Consider the following 20,820-nt stretch of genomic DNA (forward strand, 5'->3'; position numbering starts at 1 on the left):
AATTAATAAATATTTTTTATATTAATATTATTCTAATATTAGCGTAATAAGTTTTATTTTTTACGATAAATAAGTATCTCTAATCTGTGTACATTTGTTTTTGAACGCAGGCTTTCTGAACACCAACCTAACTCGGATTGTGATTTGTTCGTTGAAAATAGATATTTCTCGAAATACGTTAATATTACACTTAAAACTTAATCCAAAGTGTAGTGTGTTACCAATTATACATTTTGTGTAGAATATAATAAAAAATGGTGAGTATTTGAGATAAAAACATATAAATTTTTGTTTGAAAAAAATGGCGCTAACTGAGGTTATAATTTTAGTCCCACACAATTTTATTGGTACAACCGGGACCAAGGCCTGAGACGAGAACATACTCGGACTATGAGAGCGTCAACGACTGTATGGAAGGCGTCTGTAAGATCTATGAAGAACATTTGAAGAGAAGAAATCCCAATACGCCGACTATAACATATGACATATCTCAGTTGTTTGACTTCGTCGATCAGGTAACAAATTTATATAATATAAACATTCAACATATACATGATAGTGTTGCACATAGTTTTTATGCTATAATCATCAAATTTATGATTTAACGCACCAAAAACGCCAATTAACATATTGTTTCTCACTTCTCAAAGAAACAACTGATTCTTATGAAACTCTGCTGGTAGCTTATTTCTTATGCAGTTGGTCATAAGTAGAGATCGGAGTATATGCAACATAAAAATCTCGAAATATGCATGCAAATATGCATGAAAAATTTTTGAAACATGCACGAAAACTGACAGAATATGCAACATTAAATGACAATTTTTTTTTTGTTTTGTAAATATTATTCCTTTAAATTTAAGTTTACTGTTAGTAAATACTTGTTTTAAGTTTTATTTTATCAAGTATATGTCTTTATACTTTATAAAATAAGAAACGATTAAGTTGTAGATATTTTATTAATTACAAAATCAGCATATATTTAGTATAGTACCTATTAATTAACAATCAAGTATTGTTCTAAATGTTCAGTGGTAAGATTATGTCTTCGATCATCCAAAATATTTTTATAGATCGAAAATGATCGCTCCACATCTACTGAGGTAACTGGGCAGAATTTGAATTTGGGTGCTATGTTAGCGCTTATATTTTCTGGCAAAACTTCTGCCGGCCCATTAATAAAGCTATTAATTTGACACAGATGTTCAAAACCAGGATTATTATTCAAAATATTTTCAAACTTTTCTTTAAGTTTATGCGGCAACGCAATGTTGAGTTAATTTGGTGGATTTTATTCATTGTTTGAATGGATTCAATCAACACCAAACCGTGAGTTTCAAGCTTTTTAATACTTTTGAGGTATGTGAGAAAAATTGGTGCAAATTACAGCCAAGTTTTTTTTATGATAGAATCGTTAAATGCTGTCTTTGACTCACAAATCGCTCTTAACTCGGCACTGTCAAAGTCATTTACTACACCTTTGATGGCTTCAAAATGTTCATTGTAAAACAATACAGCTTCTATCCATGTCCCCCATCTCGTTCCAACTGGTTCGGGAGGGAGAGGAACATTTGGTAGTTTTCTTTGTAGGCTTTATTACGAGCAGGTGCCTTAAGAAACACTTTTTTTGTTGATGAAATCAGTTTATTTACATTCCAAAATGTGGATCGTACTTCTTCAGCAAGTCGATGTACTCCATGGGCAAAGCATGTCACATTAATTAAATTGGGATAAAATACTTGGATAATAAAGTGCACAAGTGTGTGCCAGAAACACAGTTACATTGAGAGTGTAACTGTGTTTCTGTTCTCTGTTTCATAATCCAATTGAATTGTTATGTTTTGTTCACATTAGTAACGAGCACAAACTCATAACTGCTACTACCCAACCCTGTGTGGTTTGTTAACTTTGGTTTTGATCACTTTTACTATAGTATACCAGAAAAATTTCAAAAAATATTTCATTGTAATATTTCAAAGCATTTGGGAACTAAAAAATATCACAAAACAAATTATTTGTTAGATGATTGCATGCACACCTAAATTATGAAGTGATAATGTTGTTTTCAAATTGAAGAATGACAATCATAACAATTACTGATTGTTTATAATTTCCCGATTTTTGATTTATGCATAGAACTACTGTGTAAAGTGCGACACATTTCAAATGTCCCACTGACTAGATTAATTAAAAAAGACTAGTTTTTTTAATGCTACTGTAGCTTCCATTATGCCATCAGTACGTTACCAAACTTGGGAACTAAGATGTTATGTCCCTTGTGCCAATATTAACACTAATTACTCTCAGTCACCCTTCAAACCTATACTAAATATTGACTGTAGAATATATCATGAAATTGGTTGTCTGAGACGGACTAACTAATTAACAAAGGTGGTGGAATAACCTCTAATACTCTCCCTTAACCTAGCTGTGGGATGCAAATACTATTTATTAGATAAATATCATTGTAGAAAGTTGCCTTATCGCTCAGGTACCAATCTTAATAGGCATAAGTACATAAGTTACTTTAATCATTTTCTCTTTAATTTTTCCAGCTCGCAGATCTCAGCTGTCTGGTTTATCAAAAATCAACGAACACATACGCACCGTATAACAAGGATTGGATAAAGGAAAAGATATATGTACTTCTACGTCAAGCAGCCGGTCAGAGCGACTGAATCGTAACATAGTTATTATACATTTGGTACCGTACTAATTCTTGTAAATAAAAACCTTTGAAATGATTGAGAGCACATTGAATAAAGATTTTTCATAATTAACTTATTTGTGGAAGAAGTGGTAGGTTTTGACATGGTAATGTACCATCTGAAATAGCAATAAATATGTATTAATTAAAGTTAAGATGGTGATGAGCACATTGCCCCTTTATGTCCCTTTATGTCTGTCTTGTGATGTTATTTGTAACAATTTCAGAATCCACGGTTGTGGAACACTTCTTAGTAAACATGATCCGTATTCTATAACACGCGAATAAAGGAAATATTGATTGAGGGCGAAAAGTCTGAAAGTATGGTCAGCAAAAAAAAAAAATGTTTTTGTCATTTCATTTATTTACAATTAGGTCCCACTTTGAGTACAATAGTAATAGTTTAAACAAGAAAATATAGACAGTATGACATTGGATTTCTGTGAATGATATTGATTTATTGAGTATTGTGTAATTTGTTTTGAGTACAAACAGCTACTTTATTTACGAGAAATAATATTAACTGATATGTTATTTAACTTTTTTCCTCTAACCGTAAAGGGTGAACGAGACGCGAATAGTGTGTGAGTGAAACGTTACCATATCAAACGCCATTTATTAATATTTTCTTTATTGGCAGACTATATCTAAAGTGATTTTGCTTGTATTTTTTTTTAAATTTTATCAAGTTTCGTTTCCCGCCTTAATTTGCGTCAGTTAAGAATACAGCTGACTTTCTATCTTATTCTCACAGATAATTAAATACTTAATTTTTTTTTTTTAATGTGCTTTCTAGATTAATTTACTGATTTTGATGATAAAAATTAAAAACTAAAATTTTAATACATTTATATTATTATAATTTATACAATTCGTGAACTGTGTAGTTTAACATTTTAAACTATAATGAAAATTTTCGACAGAATTAATAAAGTAAATATACTTATTGAAGTTCACTTTACTTGGCGTTGGTTTAAGTTCAGAGTGTTTGTATCACTGTAATGTGAGTTTGTATCATTTTCTTAAAACATATCTGTGGTGTATATACACACAGTTGAAAAACTAATAAACAAATATATATGAACTAACTAATTTAGATGATACGTCTTGTTTCAGAGAAGGTTTTAGTACATATGTGTGCGAAATCAAACTATTCTTTATTCAAGTAAGCTCATAAAAGCTCTTTTGAACCGTCCCGTTACAGTGTTGGATTAAATCTAAAGCTACCACTGGTTCGGCAAGAAACTCAGTAGTTGCTCTCTTCCAGCATTCTTTGATCTTGCTCGTTGTATAGATTTTGTTAACTTTTGTACAAATTATAATTATATACTCGTGCTACATAAATGGATAATTATGAACACCTTTTGTTATGTTACACCAATTATGTAAAAATTTCTAAAAGAATTTTAATGTGTTGAAATTATTTTGGTTGAAAGCTTATGTTTCTCAAACACAATGAATCTTTAACGTTATTTTTTTCTGTCTCGTAATTCATAAACCTTTGTAATTTTGTTGTTTTGTACGTAAATATACGGAACCTAAGCTATCAGTGTAACGACACGCTTCGCGTGTGCATCTGTGTGTGTGACTTCGTTTTGTATTTAACCGCTTTTAAATTTGAGAGTTCAATGATTATCTTTCGAATATGACCTTGAAATTGTTCTCCAATTGCGATTAAAGATTTCATAATCTAACTGATTATTGTTATAAAGAGAATCTTGTCTAATCATATTCGGAGACATTGTAAATATAAACTTAACACCGGAAACCGGCCTTCGGAATGTTCTCTCTGACGGACATTCGAATGAAGACGTCGCTTAGTAGAGTCGATTTCAATGGCAGGACGACTATAGTGACCTCGAATTGACATGACGTCATCTCTATTAATAAATTATGCTTGTTTCCAACCGCAAGGATTAATTTCTCTATTAGCACAACTGATTGCCATTAAACTAAGAATTGATTAATCGTGAACATGAGCTGAATCATCAGAACTTTGTAAGGATATAAGTATTTAAGAGATCTATTATAAGTAAATCACTAAATAGTTGAGTTAGAAAATCGCATGCAATATGTAAATCTAAAGTTTGTTAACCTTTAGTCCTTCTGCCATTGAATTGCTATAAAGTCGACCATAAAGCGATATTTAAATCCAGACTTGAAGACGAAGCGTATACGCGGTCATCAACAGATGCGCCGTGTCTGTCCACTGTATTGGGTCAGCGAAATGTCCCAGAGAAATATCGTAAACAACCTTTATTTTATAAATAAAGTTTATACTGAAATTTCGTTCAGAGCTACTTGGTGTAGCTTTTTTGTTTTATTTAAGTACAGTAACGTAAGTGTGAATTCGTTAAGTGAAGTTCAGTTTGTTAATTTTAGTTGTAAGTTATGATTAAAGATAAATTCTTGGAATATAAATGTTTTTTACTTCACTGCCATTTTTTTTTCTTTAACTTTGAGACGAATTTTAAACTTGAGAATTGTGTGCTACTTTTCTAAAGTTTATGCCAAACGCAACAGGACAAAAGGTAAATAAACAACATAATTAACGCTATATCATTGGTCGAGAGCTTGTTAAGTAAATCTAAGATATTCACTATGGATTTGCGAAAGAATGGCGTTTCGAACGTCAACGAAACTTATCGAAATTTTGGAAGTAAAATTATAGTGAAAATGCATTAATCATAAACTCTTAGTAGTTAGTTAGCACAATATAGCTGAGTTATTGGCGAATCGCATGAAATATGTCAGTTTATCTTTTTTCTTGAGGGAGAGAGATGGATAGCTGTTCCGCATATAAAAAAACTTACATCGTGCCCCACTTCAGTACTTGCAGCCTTATAACCAAAGAAAGAGAAAAATATAAACACAATTACTGTACAAATTTCACGTACGAGAGGCGATATAGCCCATTGATTATAACGCGTGCAATTTAACTTGGTTGCGGGTTCAAACCCAGGCAAGCACCACTGAAATTTCATGTGCTTAATTTTTGTTTATAATTCATCTCGTGCTCGCCGGTGAAGGAAAACATCGTGAGGAAACCTGCATATGTCTAATTTCAACGAAATTCTGCCACATGTGTATCTACCAACCCGCATTGGAGCAGCGTGATAGATATGCTCCAAAGGGAGAGGAGGCCTTAGACTAGCAGGAAATTTACAGGCTTTTAATGTCGTGTGTTTTACGTACCAATATACAGTTCGTAAATAAAAGACAGCGCCGAACTAAATTTGAAATATTTATTTCTGTGACAGAGACAACATTTTACAATTTTGGTAAAATCTTATAATATAACAATAAACTATTACTTACAACACACAATTGAAAATCTTACAAATTAAAGTGCATTATCTAGTATTTAAATGAATCTAAATGTATTCTAGATAATAATATGCTATTTAAGACTTAATTTGGTTCCTTTAATAATTACAAATCTGTTCTTTATTTAAATTAATCATGTACAAACATAATTATACATATATATTAACAGCAACCGGTACAAAACGTAAACAAAACGTAAACTACGTTATTAAAGATGTCACTGACGTATAAATTATAAAACAAGACTGTTTTATTCGATACTAACCATTAGTTTACATCTTCTACCAATCGTTGTAAACAATTTCAATATTACAATTTTATGTCGCTACGAAGTAAAAACAATTGTATATACAATATATACTTTAATATAACAGAAACCTAGCTCCCTCGATTGAATCAAAATATATTACAATATATTTTTTTTATCACTTAAAATTATTTTAAACTACAAACAGATCTAAGAGATTTTTTTTAATATCCCATTAATTATCTTTGTCTTTTAATAATCTGTCCCGCTCATACAATTTCCTAACCTTAATATATCAATAAACAATGATTGTGAAAATTTGTTTTATTGTAAAAAAAAAAAAACATTTATAATACTGCAGTCTATCATAACTCCTGGTTTTTTAAGGATTTGAATCCAAAAAAATTATAATAACATCATATTTAAATGGATTCACCGTCGTTGCCATAATTGAAATCTAGGGAAAACCCTGTGTTATAATAAGAATGTTGCTAGTGTAAATTATTGAAATAAAATTTATCTTCTATTTAATTTTATAAAATTTGGTATACTTGTATTTTTTTATCTCAAATTTGTAAGATTTATAGCTGAGTTTTAAACACATGCTAGCTGATAAAGTCAAATACGATAGACAAAGGCAAAATACTATGTTGAGAATAAGGTTCCTTATAGTTTAATGCACTGAAGCACGATAGCTTAGTTCTGTTGCCAACTGAAGTGATCGATATTATTACTACTAAAGTAAATTGATTTTTGAAGCTTTGGCATGTATAATTTTTCTATGTATATTGATCAAACAGCGTAGTTGTTTGTATTAAGATCGTCCGGGTAGGTACTACACACTGAACATATATTCTACCGTCAAAAAGTCACTGTGTGTGTGTGATTTTAAGGGTGACTAAGCAACTGTAAATTCAGGCAAGTGTTAGAGCTCAAGGTGACACATTGACGATGCAAGGAAAGGTTGATTATCGTATAGTACCGTGGCCTCTTCACAATTTTCCAGCCTGTCTTCATATGTTAAAAATCCAAGAGTTATTAATGTTAAATTACTTGAATTTCGCTTTTGTTTACGTTCAATTTTCGTTTTTTTAGATCAAACGATTAGTGAATATGTATTTTATGTTTCATGAAAAAGAGTAACCACTCAAATGAACATTCGAAACGGCTATGCTGGCCTCCCCCACCTTAATTATATATTTTTTAAGGAATAAATTGACGGGAAACAGTAATTTCGTTAAAATTAAAGTTAAAAATATTTACAAATACTTTACAATGAACTTATACGTATCCGTTTTATAAATAAGATCGAAGTATGTGCACTATCTTACAACAACTTAAACAGGAAATTATACAAATTATGATCTAAAATAATAAGTACCTGCTCACATCATCCAAGCCAAGTATTCTACTGTGCTCTTACAAAGTGGGGGACAAATTTAGGGGGCATTTTCATGATTACAATTACAACATTCGAAAAAAACATCTATTCACTGAACTAGAAAGTTTTTCTTCGAAAATGAGTAACAAAATCCAGACACCAAAATTTTACTTTTTAATTCTGGAAGGGGGAGGGGTCTTATAATCTATGTATTTTTTTTTTTTTGTTAATTTATACATACATATAAACTTTAATATTCGTAAATCCGAGGCAAGAAATAACAAATTGAAATTTTTTTATAGTCGCTCCATAGCGAAACGTGTTTAAATAAATTCCATAACCATCTCACTGTAGAGAAGATATTTGCCCAACTGTGGGACTCTTACTGCGTCACTTTAAGTTTTAGACGAATTTTAATTTAATTTAAACATGCGCGGAGATATGACTGGAATGGACAATAATGTAAAAACTTACCTCCATATTCTGAAACGTTAACAATCAAATAACTAATTCGGTCTTAATCTCAACGCCCATTGGTCGAAATCAGGTGAAGACGCGACGGCGGACCAATGAGCGATCAGATAGCAAACAGATAATATAACGGTGTGCCAATAAAGAAAATATTTAATAGCGAAAAGCGAATTTACAAAATAAACACAATATTATATCGATAATAAAAATCTTTGTTTTATATAAATATAATTATATTCAATTAAAATAACTTTATAATTGAATTTGGTATCGAGTAACTACTGAGTTTATACGCTCGTCTCAGACATTGCGAACCAGTCGTAGCTTTATATTTAAATACACTCTTAAAAACGACGTTTTAAAACTGCTTGTAAGAGACTACCCGAATAAAGTATATTCTGCCTTTGTCAGTACGGACAGCAAAACAAACAATACGTAAATACACTATTAAAAAAAGAAACTAAAAATAATATTATGTTTCGTCTGAACTAGCAGTATCCGACGAAGTTGCGGGCACAGCTAGTTAAGAATAAAACCTTTTATATTTTCCGGCTAGGAAGTTTTAAATTTCCGGATTTTCTCTATAATATAATATGCATGTATATTAAATAAACCATTCTAGAAGATAAATCCACTCTGCTTATTGATTACGTTTTAAAATCCGTTGCATTGGATCTAGGCGTACAGACGGCGGGAACCGTCTATGTTTTATACAATGCAGAGTCAGTCAGTTAGAATTCACATTTCTGCCTCGACAAACATGGCATGGTTCCGTGCTAATTCCTATCTACATGAGTTAACGTTTGAGCCGCGAAAACGAGACAGACATAGTTACTTCAACATTTATAACATGAATACAATCAAATGCATTTGAGTTCGTGAACTATTTTTCTAACCGTACAGAGTGCGACAGAGATACGAATAACTCACGAACGAGATGGCACGACATCGGACACCGTTTGTAAATAATCTTTATTGGCACCGGTTATACTAAAACAACAATTTTTATGACATCAAAAAGTGCTACTTATTCAATAGTTACATTAGAACCTACTTCGATTTTTTTTACAATTGTTTAAGAATATTTAAAAACATTATTAATTTTCATAATTACATTATTATTGTGTGACCTGGTGTTGAAAGGGCGCAAGAACATCTTAAAACACTGGCTTATACGCTCAGTTGCAATTCCATTAAACGCTAAAGAAAAGAAAATTGACTTTAACACTACTGAGTTCCTTGCCGGGTCTTCTCGTAAGAATCTACATTCAGAACCGGTGCTAGCTTCACTTTTAAAGTATATTTTGATTGATTGATTAAGCTTGTGCTGTTATAAGACAATCATATTATTATTTTTTAAATGTTTTAGCAAATAAGTTACATTTAAAAAAAAACCCAGTCCGTTATAACACCAGATCACTAATTTACCGAGTGTTGAAATGTAAAAATTTTCTATTGTAGATAATAATGAGAAATATTCAATTTTCAAATAATTCAACGTTTAATAATAACCATTGATATGTTTCACCTTCAATATCAGACGTTATATTCTAAAGTAACCTGTGGTGGTACCTTCAGCCACACTCGATTTGAGATTACACCGCAGTCCAAATTCAATAACATCTACATTAGTCATTATTCAAACAGACACACAATCACTTAGACATACTTCAAATGTAACTTTTCATTCACTATTCATAAATTGCTGAATCGATTTCGATAAGGTTCTCTTCATATAGCTCAAAATAAGAATATATAGTTGTCCGGACAGTTCTGCCATGATGTCAGGTTTATATGGTACTGTAAAAGCTCGAACTACGGTAAGTCTTGAGATTTTCCGGTAAAACCTAAGATTTACCGATTATGAACGGTAAATGTTCATAAAACTTTGGGATTCGTACTTTTACCATCATTCACTTGGTAAATCTTAGGATTTATATGTTAGGTTAGGTTAGGTTCAGAGGCGTGTACTACTTCTCCGGCAGGGCGGTGGCGTTCCCGACGATGGAGGGATGTAGCAGGAGGGCAATGACATGCGGTGTTCCACAGGGCTCGGTTTTGGGGCCGTTACTGTGGAACATCGGCTACGATTGGGTGCTTCGCGGGGCCACGTTGCGGGGGTCAGCGTGACCTGCTACGCTGACGACACCCTCGTGTCGGCCCGCGGCAGCACCCATCGTGAGGCGGCGTATCTCGCCACAGCCGGCGTCGCACACGCGGTCCACCGCATTCGTGCTCTGGGCCTTGAGGTGGCCTTGCACAAGTCCGAGGCCCTAATCTTCCATGGACCTCGGAACGCGCCACCTCAAGGGTTGACGATCACTGTCGGCGGAACTTCCATCACCATCGGGTCGACGATGAAGTACCTGGGACTCGTCCTCGATGGCAGGTGGACGTTCGAGGAGCACTACCGGCGCTTGGCCCCAAGACTGGTGGCTGCAGCCGGAGCGTTGGGTCGCATATTGCCCAACGTCGGGGGGCCGGGTAGTTCCTGCAGGCGGCTGTACTCCGGCGTGGTGCGTTCGATGGCACTCTACGGTGCGCCGATATGGGCGGACGCTCTGAGCGCTCGCAAGGTCGCCTCGCTGCGACGTCCGCAGCGGGCGATGGCGCTCAGGGCGGCGCGGGCGTACCGGACGGTGTCATACACCGCGGCCGGCTTGCTGTCCGGAAGCCCACCATGGGACCTCGAGGCCGAGATCAACTCGAGTGTCTACTGGCGGGCCAAGGATGCAATTCGACCCCATCCGTGCGAGATACGGCAGTGGAGGGAGGAGGGAAGACGCCGCCTCATCGAGAAGTGGGAGGATCGGCTACGAGTTCCGGATGCTGGTGGGGAACTCGTGGCGGCCATCCGCCCGGTTTTGAGATAGTGGGTCGAGCGTAAACACGGCCCACTGACGTACCACCTGACGCAGCTCATATCCGGTCACGGCTGCTTCGCCAAATACCTGTGCGAAGTGGTCGGGAGAGAGCCGTCGGTGGTATGTCTCCATTGCGACGACGGAGCCGGGGACACGGCCGAGCATACGCGCGCAGAGTGCCCAGCCTGAGCGGAGCCTCGCGCAGCCCTGTTCACGTCTATTGGATTGGACATTTCGCTTCCGGCCCTGATTCGAAAGGTGGTCACGAGCGAAGAGGCGTGGGCGGCATTACGGGTCTTCAGCGAAGCCGTAATGTCCGCAAAGGAGGAGGCGGAGCGACAGCTGGAGGACGATCCCAATTCGCTTCCGCTGCGTCGACGGAGACCTGGTCGGCGGCGCCGTGACCATCTGGGCCGGATGCCTTAAACGGACGTGACACAGTGTGAACGGCGGCGGAACTTTACATCCGCTGCCGCCTAGCCTCCAGCGGCGGACTCGGGGGGAGTCCGTCGCGGTTCTGACGGAGGCGGAGACGGAAGGTGCGCCGTAACACCCTGGCGTGCCTTTCGCGGTGAGTCGCCCTTTTACAGCGACGGCCGCTGGCAGGGCCGCGTTGGTGAGCCACGCGCGTTCCCGTAGCCCTGTCGCCTTGCGGTGAGGCGGAAATCCGAGGAGGTTTTAGTGGGTAGGACGGGGCCTTCAGCCTTGGGAGTCCCACATATCCGTCCCGGTCCCCCTTCGGGAATGCGTAAAGGCATCTCATCCTCGTAAAAAAAAAAAAGGTTGGAATGATAAAAGTCCGAAAAAGTCGTCCCTTTATAATAAATACTATTTACCAGCTCACGTCGATGTTAGTTCGAGCTTTGACAGTAACATATACAAGATTACTTTGTATATATTACGATACGTTCGTTACAGTAAATATAAACAGTACTTTTAACTTAATACTCCGCACAAAAACAATAAACTAAGATTTAAATATTCCAAATAACTTGCTACCAGCTCCGCTTTAATAATTCACTGATATTAAAATCATATCAATTCAATGTCATATCAATTCAAGGTCAAAGTAGTTTATTTAACGTGACTCCTGCGGCCAGTGAGCGGTGAGTATCTCATGAGACGATCAGATCACTAAATCAGACCGAACTCTCCGGACAACCCTATTTAATAAAATTTGTTGAAACAAAACAATATCGATTTTCAATATATACGTTTGCATTCGAAATTAATATAAATAATAATAAAACGGACAGTGTACAGTTCACTCGCTGTCCGATTGAACTTTTTTCTTCCTCTTGCCCTTGGGGTGAACCTTGTACATGTGCTTCCGCAGATCCTTCAGCTTCAGGTATTTGCACGGGCACTGCTTGCAGAGGAACTTGAAGTCCTCCGGGTTCCCGTGGTTCCTCAGCGAGTGGCGGTCGCGGATGGCCTCCGATATGAAGGAGCGGTGGCACGTCGAACATTCGAATGGCTTCGATGTGCTGTGTGACTGGAAATTGAGAATGTTTCTGTTAAAAATAAATATATAGAACTGATAAAAATACTAGGCTTTCTGTGATGGTATGTATAACCTATTACAAAGGAAGTAGGAAAAAAGATAAACAAAAATTAGATTTACGTATTTCATGCGATTTCCTAATACAGGTATGTTATCCAATACAAACAGTTCCTGATATATTTTTTTTATGGCGTTGGTTGGCGGACGCCCATATGGGCCACCTGATGGTAAGTGGTCACCACCGCCCATAGACAAAGGCGCTGTAAGAAATATTAACCATTCCTTACATCACCGATGCGCCAACCTTGCGAACTAAGTTGTTATGTCCCTTGTGCCTGTGATTACACTGGCTCACTCACCCTTCCAACCGGAACACAACAATAGAAAGTACTGTTATTTGGCGATAGAATATCTGATGAGTGGGTGGTACCTACCCAGACGGGCTTGCACAGAGCCCTACCACCAAATTAATATATCTTTATTTATAATACAACACTATTACACTTAAAAACTTATATCCACTTTAATTTTACTTCCGAAATTCCGATAACAGTCTCATCGACGTTAAAAACGGCATTTCTTCGCAAATCCATAGTGGATATCATAGACTATTCAAGCTCTCGACCAATGATATCGCGTCAATTTGCTATCAAATGTTGTCTATTTGGCTTTTCTCCTCTCATGGTTGGAATAGAGGTATGCTATAAGATATATTCACTATCGAAATGTTACGTCTCTTGGGCCGTAATTAAACTACACCTGAAAATCAATAAGTAACATTTCAAGGTAACACTCACAACTTTCAAATGCCTCTTCAGACTGGAGTTGGTGCCGAAGCTGGTGTTGCATATCTCACAGAGGAACGGCCTCTCGTTCCGATGGGTGCGCTCATGGACCTGTTGAAGAATAAACATTGCTTAAGTCAGTGCGTATACGCCCCACGACTTTCCCTTAAATCAGACATAAAAAATTACAGACCAGTATGTATCTTGTCGATATTTGCTAAAATTTTCGAATCATTAATTCGTCCAGTGTTAACATGGCACATGAAATCTGTAATATCAACGAACCAGCGCAGTTTTATTCAACGGAGATCTACATTGTCTGACTAAACACTATTTATTGATGACGTAACGGAAAGCATAGAGTATAATAATCAAATAGATTTAATATTTACGGATTTCTCTGAAGCATTTGATGTAATTGACCATAATATTTTACTGCACAAACTTGAAAGCTACGGTATATGGGGAAGTTTTGGTAAGTGGCTGAAATATTATTGAATAGATAGAGAAATGAATGTTGTTATTGGGGGATATCAGTCCTATACTTCCTTACATCTGGAGTTCCACAAGGTTCCCACCTCGGCCCCTCATTGTTCATAATATTTATCAACGATATTGTAAACTGTTTCAATAGTAGTCAGTTTTATGATATATATCAGTTTAATGACTAATCTTTTGACTGTAAATTAATGACTAATTAATAAATAATCGACTCGGATAGACTAGGAGCCGTGGTGAGAGCGAGAGGGTCGTGCTGAGTATATCGTTGGCCTCCCGGACAGTCACCTGCAGGCTGTAGGCCTCGAAGAAGCCCTTCCCGCAGTACGTGCAGCGGAACGTGGCGCCGCGCAGCACGCGCTCGTGTGTCTTCATGTGCACGTTGAGCAGCGCGCGCGAGCCGAACTTCTTGGGGCACTGCGCGCAGCCGTGCGTCTTCTCCTGCGGGGCGTCGCATCTCCGTTACTTGCACCGACTTGTCTTTGGTCGGTCGTTATTAAACTAGCACACCCGGCATTACCCGCACGAAATTTACAAAACTTCAACCCCACATCTAACACCCTCGAGGGTTAATTAAAAAAAAATCTCAATACCTCTAAATTAGAGTTCCAGAGTTCCTTTTGCATTTATAATATGAGTAAAGTTTAAATTAAATGTTTTTAAAAGAAAACTAAATAACAGAGGCCCACCTCTCCCTCCTTTTTAATTTGAAATAGGTAGGTAGGCTGGTAAACCCTTAATTATTAAATTAATGTACAGTAGAAGCAAAATCTCACTAAGTGTGTATCTCTATGCTTGGCCAACGAGTGTGGATGTTTGAATCTCTTGGGGCAGTCGCTGCACTGGTAGCCCGAGTCGCTGGTGTGGGTCGCGAGGTGAGCCCGCAGCGCCATCCAGCCCGTGAGGGTCTTCCCGCAGATCTTACAGTCTCGAGACCGAGTTGGGTGATACCTGCAAACATAAATATTGGACTAAAGTAACGGCCTGAACATGTACCAATGACTTCCCCCCCCTGATACTCTTTCAGAATCAGGTGTTATAAAATAAAATGAAATTCCATAAATATTTAAATATATAAGTGATTCTAAAGTTAATTTTCTTACATAATTTCATTGGGCAAAGACCTCTCTGCTCTTAACATTTTGAATAAGACTTTTTTGGAACGGAGTTCTTTGAAGCGGCTTACAGTAGAGTGGGCTGGCAGATATCACTTAAGGAATAAATCTCTCTGTCTCTTTCTATTTAATAATATTATTTAAACTTATTTTTTGTTACTGTTTTAATTTAATTATAATCTAAGTTGTTCCTTCAATTCATTGTGTCTGTTGCTTAATAAATAACATACAAAGAAACTGACTTCGTTCCAACCCTGTGTCCCGTTTCCTTTCGATCACATTTTCCCAATGCAATATAATACTAGTTTCAAATTAAATTTAAACTTTTACAATATCGAATCAAAAGTGCTTGTAAAGACCAAAATATACTTTATTCAAGTAGGGTTTTACAAGAACTTTTGAATCGTCATTTTACAAACTATATTGAGTGAAGCTACCGCCCGTTCGGAATGTAGATTCTACCGAGAAGAACCGGCAAGAAGTTCAGTTAGTCTTTTTCAACATTGAAGAGCATCAAAGAGCCTACTTTAATGAAATATATTTTGATTATTTATAAAAGTTATCGCCAAAAACTTTCAAGATGGAAGCATTACAGTTGCTTATTGATGTCAAAGAAATATTTCAAATCTGAGGAGAAAAACGCACGGTAGGTCTTGCTTCAGTTCTTCTCAAATCTGGGTATATTCTACCAATAATGTGAGGGATGTTTGTTTCAGCGCCAACATCTATGAGCAGTGGTGACCACCATCAAATCACTAACCATTAAATATCATCTAAGCTGCATTTTGTGTGTAAGACATTAATGTTCAATTGTATTATGACGCAATAGACAGATGACGGTATTTGTACAAACAACGCATGTTTGTTTAGGAGTTTGTCGTGACTCGAAACTGGTTATGAAAACAATATATGCAATATTACGTCTTAATAACTTGTGTTAAGGATCAAAATCGTTTGTGTACATAGCTATTTCATATTTACGCAATATTATGCCTTATGTTTATAACGTGACTCTTTTCTAGGAGCTAAAAAGTAAAATATTTCTTGTTGATATTGGTAAAGCTCTTGATCTCATTGATTTATACTTGAATCAAAAAAATCACGGGTCTATTCATGGAATAAAGTCTTCTGGATCTGTACTAAGAATGGGCGTTCCACAAGGATCAATTTTGGGCCCTCTTTTATGTTTGTTATACATAAATGATCTTGTTTTAAATGTTTAAGATATTTTTGAGAAATGACAAGTAACTAACGTTGATACAGCTTGATTAGTATACTTTTTTACGAATTAAAATTACGGTCATAATAGTGTTTAGTGATCCTTTAAATGTTCTAAATGTTTTTATTTCGTGATATATCGGATTCGCATTTAATCCCGGAATTAACTAATAACCGATCGCACAAGATTGATTATACAGATCAACATTAACACAGACACAGACATCAAGAAGTAGAAGTTGCTCCCATTCGAACCACCGACCATCGCTTCACCGACATTTATATATAATATATGAATTATATATAAATTACTTGTTGTCTGTCGTCAGGTGTTAGGTATACAAAAAAAGCTTACGTCCTATCTTGGAGGTCAAGCTTGCTCTATACAAATTTTATTATTTTTTTACCGTGAAAGAGCAACAGACAGACAGAGTTACTTACGCATTTATAATATTAGTATGGATATGTAGACGGGCAAATGGACCACTTGATGATAAGCGGCCAACACCGACAAATGACATTGGGACGTTAAGAAATATAAACCACTCTCCAAATCACCTTGAGAACTAAGATGTTATGTCCCTTGTGTCTGCACCCAGATGGGCATAAACGCTCCATATTCCTTCATATGTTTCTTCATTACACTTAACTACTCATCCGATCATCATGAAATTTGCAGACAGATTTGCAGCATGTGGACCAGGTGTGTAAGGGGGCAAAAGAAGGGAAACTAGGCTGTACCTAATACGTGTGAGGGTAGGTGTGGGGTAGGTGCCCTACGCCGGTGAGGCCGCGAACGGAAACCAAAAGACAATAACATTAAACACGAACCTTTGTTTATGATTCTTCAAACTGGCCTTTGCGTTGAACACTTTATCACAGTCCTTACAGCTGAACTTCCGTCCCGGAGTATTTACATCGGTCACCTCGCTCTGATTCATTCGCTCGACCACTCTCGCCTCCTTCCTCATGTTCCGTCTCATCTCCTTCTCCTTCTGAAGTTCCAGTCTCTTCTCGTTGGTCAGGCCGAAGGAGTGCCACTTCGTGTGGATTAGGAATCGCTTCGGATGATTGAAGTACAAGTTGCAGTGGGGACATTCGAAGAATGCGCCTTTTACAGATGCACCTGCAATTATGTACGGCAATATTATAACAATGACAGTATTTATGATTGGTTCCTGCCTGGTTATATTAAGTAAAGCTACCATCGGTTCCGAATGTAGATTCTACCGAGAAGAACCGGCAAGAAATTCAGTAGTTACTCTTTTTCAACATCTAAAAATACAGTCATGTTAGTTAAATACGATTACATATGTATGTTATATATCCTGCCTAGAAGTCAACGAGCATTAACTTCACACTTTTTTAAGTTCTATGTAATCAATATAACCACTCATAAACATTAGTTTTTTAAGAAATATTAAGGATACCCTACATCTAAATTAGATTGGAAATATTTATCTATTTACTTAAACTAAAGTAAAGTAAAGTAACAGCAAATGGCCCACTGCTTTGTTAAAACCTGCCCTCCCTTTAGAGAAGGTTTGGAGGTAATTCCACCAAGCTGCTCCAATGCTGCTAGATAAGTATGCGGCAGAATTTCGTTCTAATTAGACACATGCAGTTATCCTCACGATGTTTTCCTTCACCGAGCACGAGATGGATTATAATACTGTTGTATTATAAATGAAGATATATTAATCAGAAACTATGTTGTAGTATAACATAGCTGAGCTACAAACAAATTGCATGAAATATGACAATCTAAGGTTCGTTTATTACTTGCTCTTTTGATAGCTACTAGTTTTCGCCCGCGTTAAGACGCGTTAAGACCTAAGGGTCGCGTTTTAGGGGATGGTCGTTAGGTATAAAGTAAAAGTAGTCTAGCTTGGTTCATACCAAAATAAGTGTCAATAGCGAAATAGTTTACCGGCCGCCTAGCGATGTAAATAGTCGCAAGATCGACCCTGACCCCTTGGCCTATTGTCGTCACACTCCTATCACAAGTGGTAAGCTTAAAGGGAGGGGTAAATAGGAATATGATTAATTCCTTAATTCGTTTCTTTTTAAAACATAAAATTAAATAAAAAAGTTTCATCAAATTCTGTTCAGTGGTTGGGCCGTGCAAGAGAGAGACAGACAGATCTAGCTGATCCTAAAGTTATAGAGTTCAAACTCTTTGGATAAAATATTTGTATACATAATGAGCAATAGTTAATATTGAAGTCAAGTATACCCTATTCCAACCACAAGAGGAGAAAAGCTAAATAAACAACATTTGACAGCAAATTGACGCGATATCATTGGTCGAGAGCTTGATTAGTCTATGATGTATACTATGTGTGTGTTTTGAACGTCGCCGTAACTGTTATCGGAATTTTGAAAGTAATATTAAAGTGGTAATAAGTAGTAAAGTGCAATAGTGTTGTATAATAAATAATGATATATTAATCATAAACTCTTATTAGTGCACAATATAGCCGAGTTACTAGGAAGTCGCATGAAATACGTAGTAAATCTAAGGTTTGTTTATCTTTTCTCCTACTTTCATTGGAATAGGTTATAAATATTCTACTTTCAACTATAGGGTAGAGGAGTGATCTATGACACAATTAATTGCCCTGGCCAGGACAGTCAACCATAAAATGTCTTTTCTGTAATAAATATAATAAATATAATCTTACCGTTCCTTATAACTTCTTTTGCGACGTTAATACTACTTTCAGAATCTATTATATCATTATTCGCTACATCTTCATTCTGTATACCGAATATGTCTCGGTGAAACGGATTCAAATGTTCCATGTCGACAATACTCGGTACAACTTCAACTTTTATTATGACAGAGTTATCTATAATAATTTCATGTTCTGTCGACGCATTATTGTCCGTCATTAAAGGAGGTTTAACATCTTCACTATCAGATGATTCCTCTTCGCTGGCACTCTGACTATCTTTACCAGTTTTCGCTTTGTTGTTTTCATTATTGCTGTTATCAGTATTAGCAGATTCCGCATTTGGATCAGTTTTAGTGATATTTTCGTCTTCAGTGTCCATTTTATCGTTACTTACATTTGTACTCTCTTGACTTGATTCATCGTCAGAGTAATTCGATGGTGACGGTGAATTTGATTGACTGTTCAATGCTTGACTACTGTTTGAAACCAATGCTTCCGATTCTCTTAAGTTTGATTTAGTCTTATCTGTTAAGTCTCGATCGTCTGAAGGGCTATCCTGACTAATGTAATCGCTTTTCCTTGAATTTGACGAATGTGACAAAATATTTTCTATCATCTTTACGGTATTCTCCAAGCTACGTCTTCTTGAATCTTGGTCTTTCAAAAACCCTTTGCCTAAATCTGAACTAATGTAGGGATAATTTGGAGTCAAATTGGTTTCAAGGTTTTGGGGTTTGGTAATATTGAGATTTTCCGAGAAACTAGGCTCACCTGTCTTTTGAGGGATAACATCTTGTCTTAACACCGGTTCTTCGTATGTGTTTAAAGGTTTCTGTACGACAGGTGTATATTTCTGTAATTTTGCACTCAAATCAAGGTTATCTTGGTTGCCTCCATTTTCATGATTATTCAACGGTACATTTATTTCAGGGCTTTGATATGGACTTGAAAAGATATTCAACATTTTCTGAGGTTTGTTGCTTAAGTCTATATTTTGTTCGTAGTACGTCGGCCGCGGAGATACGAGTCTCTCTTTATCTAAGTGAGAATAACCACCCATCTGTTTATGTAAGTCCGGTTTTGATTTAGCGTTCATATGTAAACTATAATCTGTGTATTGTCTAAAATTAGGTTTGTAACACTGATAGTTGTGGGCATCCATGCCCATTTGCTTGTGAAAGGCCTTCGTTTGGACTTGCGGTATGTTCAACGTCTTATTAACACTGTGCTCTTTGTTTTCGGTGTAAGGATCCGGCTTACCGTATTGATAGCCGAGCATGCTATGCTGATCACTGTGCATGTTCAGATTCATTGGCAACATGCTCGTCTGCCAACTGTCGTGCATCGGATTAGGGGCTATGTTACTCGGTTGAAAGCCAATCGGGTGAAAATTTTGAAAGTGACTCAAATTTGTATTCATATTTAAGCCGTAAGTACCGTAATCCGGTAAATTGAAGTGTGAAGACGGCTGAGGTTGAGGATGGGCTATTTTACCCAAATTATTTATGTTATTATCAATGTTCATTCTATCGTTCATCGATGTCATGTTTGTTTGAGGATTTACGTTCATTGGAACATCGCTTCCAAACTGTCCTGTATTATGCAACATTGTTAAAAACTCACTTAACCGATTTGTTTTAGTTTAAAGTAATTAGATCGACACAAAAACACTGCATAAACACAATCTCCGATGTCCATTTTGACATTCTCATATACACTCGATGCGATAAAATGATTTTTGATGTGGGAACGCCTGTGCTATCGTATATTATTACCCGACCAATATAAAGACATTGCTATGTATAAGCACATAAATAACACTCTTTCCTTTCAACACAGATGTAAACAATTGCTATCCCTTTTCTACATTTGAGAAGTGGTTTTTTTATCCCTGTCTAATTATTTCGATAAGAGTGCTGTCTAGTAATAAGCTGAATATTACACGTCATTTAGTTTTGCGCAGGTTATATCAATGTTTTTTTTTTTTTAATTCTGATATATATGTTAGTATTTATTAAAATGTTT

General features: G+C 36.5%; 2 protein-coding genes across 2 annotated transcripts; one reads left to right on the forward strand and one right to left on the reverse strand.

Annotated features, from left to right (window-relative positions):
* The first annotated feature begins 100 nt into the window (after positions 1–100).
* LOC113391562 (enhancer of rudimentary homolog) lies at positions 101–2,755 on the forward strand. Its single transcript, XM_026627555.2, has 3 exons — positions 101–257; positions 330–515; positions 2,556–2,755. The coding sequence occupies exons 1-3, from the start codon at positions 255–257 to the stop codon at positions 2,676–2,678; spliced, it is 312 nt and encodes a 103-aa protein (XP_026483340.1). The 5' UTR covers positions 101–254; the 3' UTR covers positions 2,679–2,755.
* A 9,300-nt stretch (positions 2,756–12,055) lies between these two features.
* Positions 12,056–20,725, reverse strand: LOC113391555 (zinc finger protein 37-like). Its single transcript, XM_026627547.2, has 6 exons — positions 18,802–20,725; positions 16,949–17,243; positions 14,561–14,735; positions 14,073–14,225; positions 13,299–13,397; positions 12,056–12,492 (listed from the first exon to the last, which is right to left on the reverse strand). The coding sequence occupies exons 1-6, from the start codon at positions 20,402–20,404 to the stop codon at positions 12,262–12,264; spliced, it is 2,556 nt and encodes an 851-aa protein (XP_026483332.2). The 5' UTR covers positions 20,405–20,725; the 3' UTR covers positions 12,056–12,261.
* Positions 20,726–20,820: the final 95 nt, after the last annotated feature.

The sequence above is a fragment of the Vanessa tameamea genome, chromosome 30 (assembly GCF_037043105.1).
Source record: "Vanessa tameamea isolate UH-Manoa-2023 chromosome 30, ilVanTame1 primary haplotype, whole genome shotgun sequence".
Lineage (NCBI taxonomy): Eukaryota > Metazoa > Arthropoda > Insecta > Lepidoptera > Nymphalidae > Vanessa > Vanessa tameamea.

Coding starts and splice junctions, on each gene's coding strand:
- LOC113391562 (XM_026627555.2), top strand. Junction 516..2,555: donor TGTTTGACTTCGTCGATCAG/GTAACAAATTTA, acceptor TAATTTTTCCAG/CTCGCAGATCTCAGCTGTCT.
- LOC113391555 (XM_026627547.2), bottom strand. CDS start 20,404: ATGTTGCATAATACAGGACAGTTTGGAAGCGATGTTCCAATGAACGTA. Junction 17,244..18,801: donor AAAAGAAGTTATAAGGAACG/GTAAGATTATAT, acceptor ACATAATTGCAG/GTGCATCTGTAAAAGGCGCA. Junction 13,398..14,072: donor TCGAGGCCTACAGCCTGCAG/GTGACTGTCCGG, acceptor ATTCTTCAACAG/GTCCATGAGCGCACCCATCG.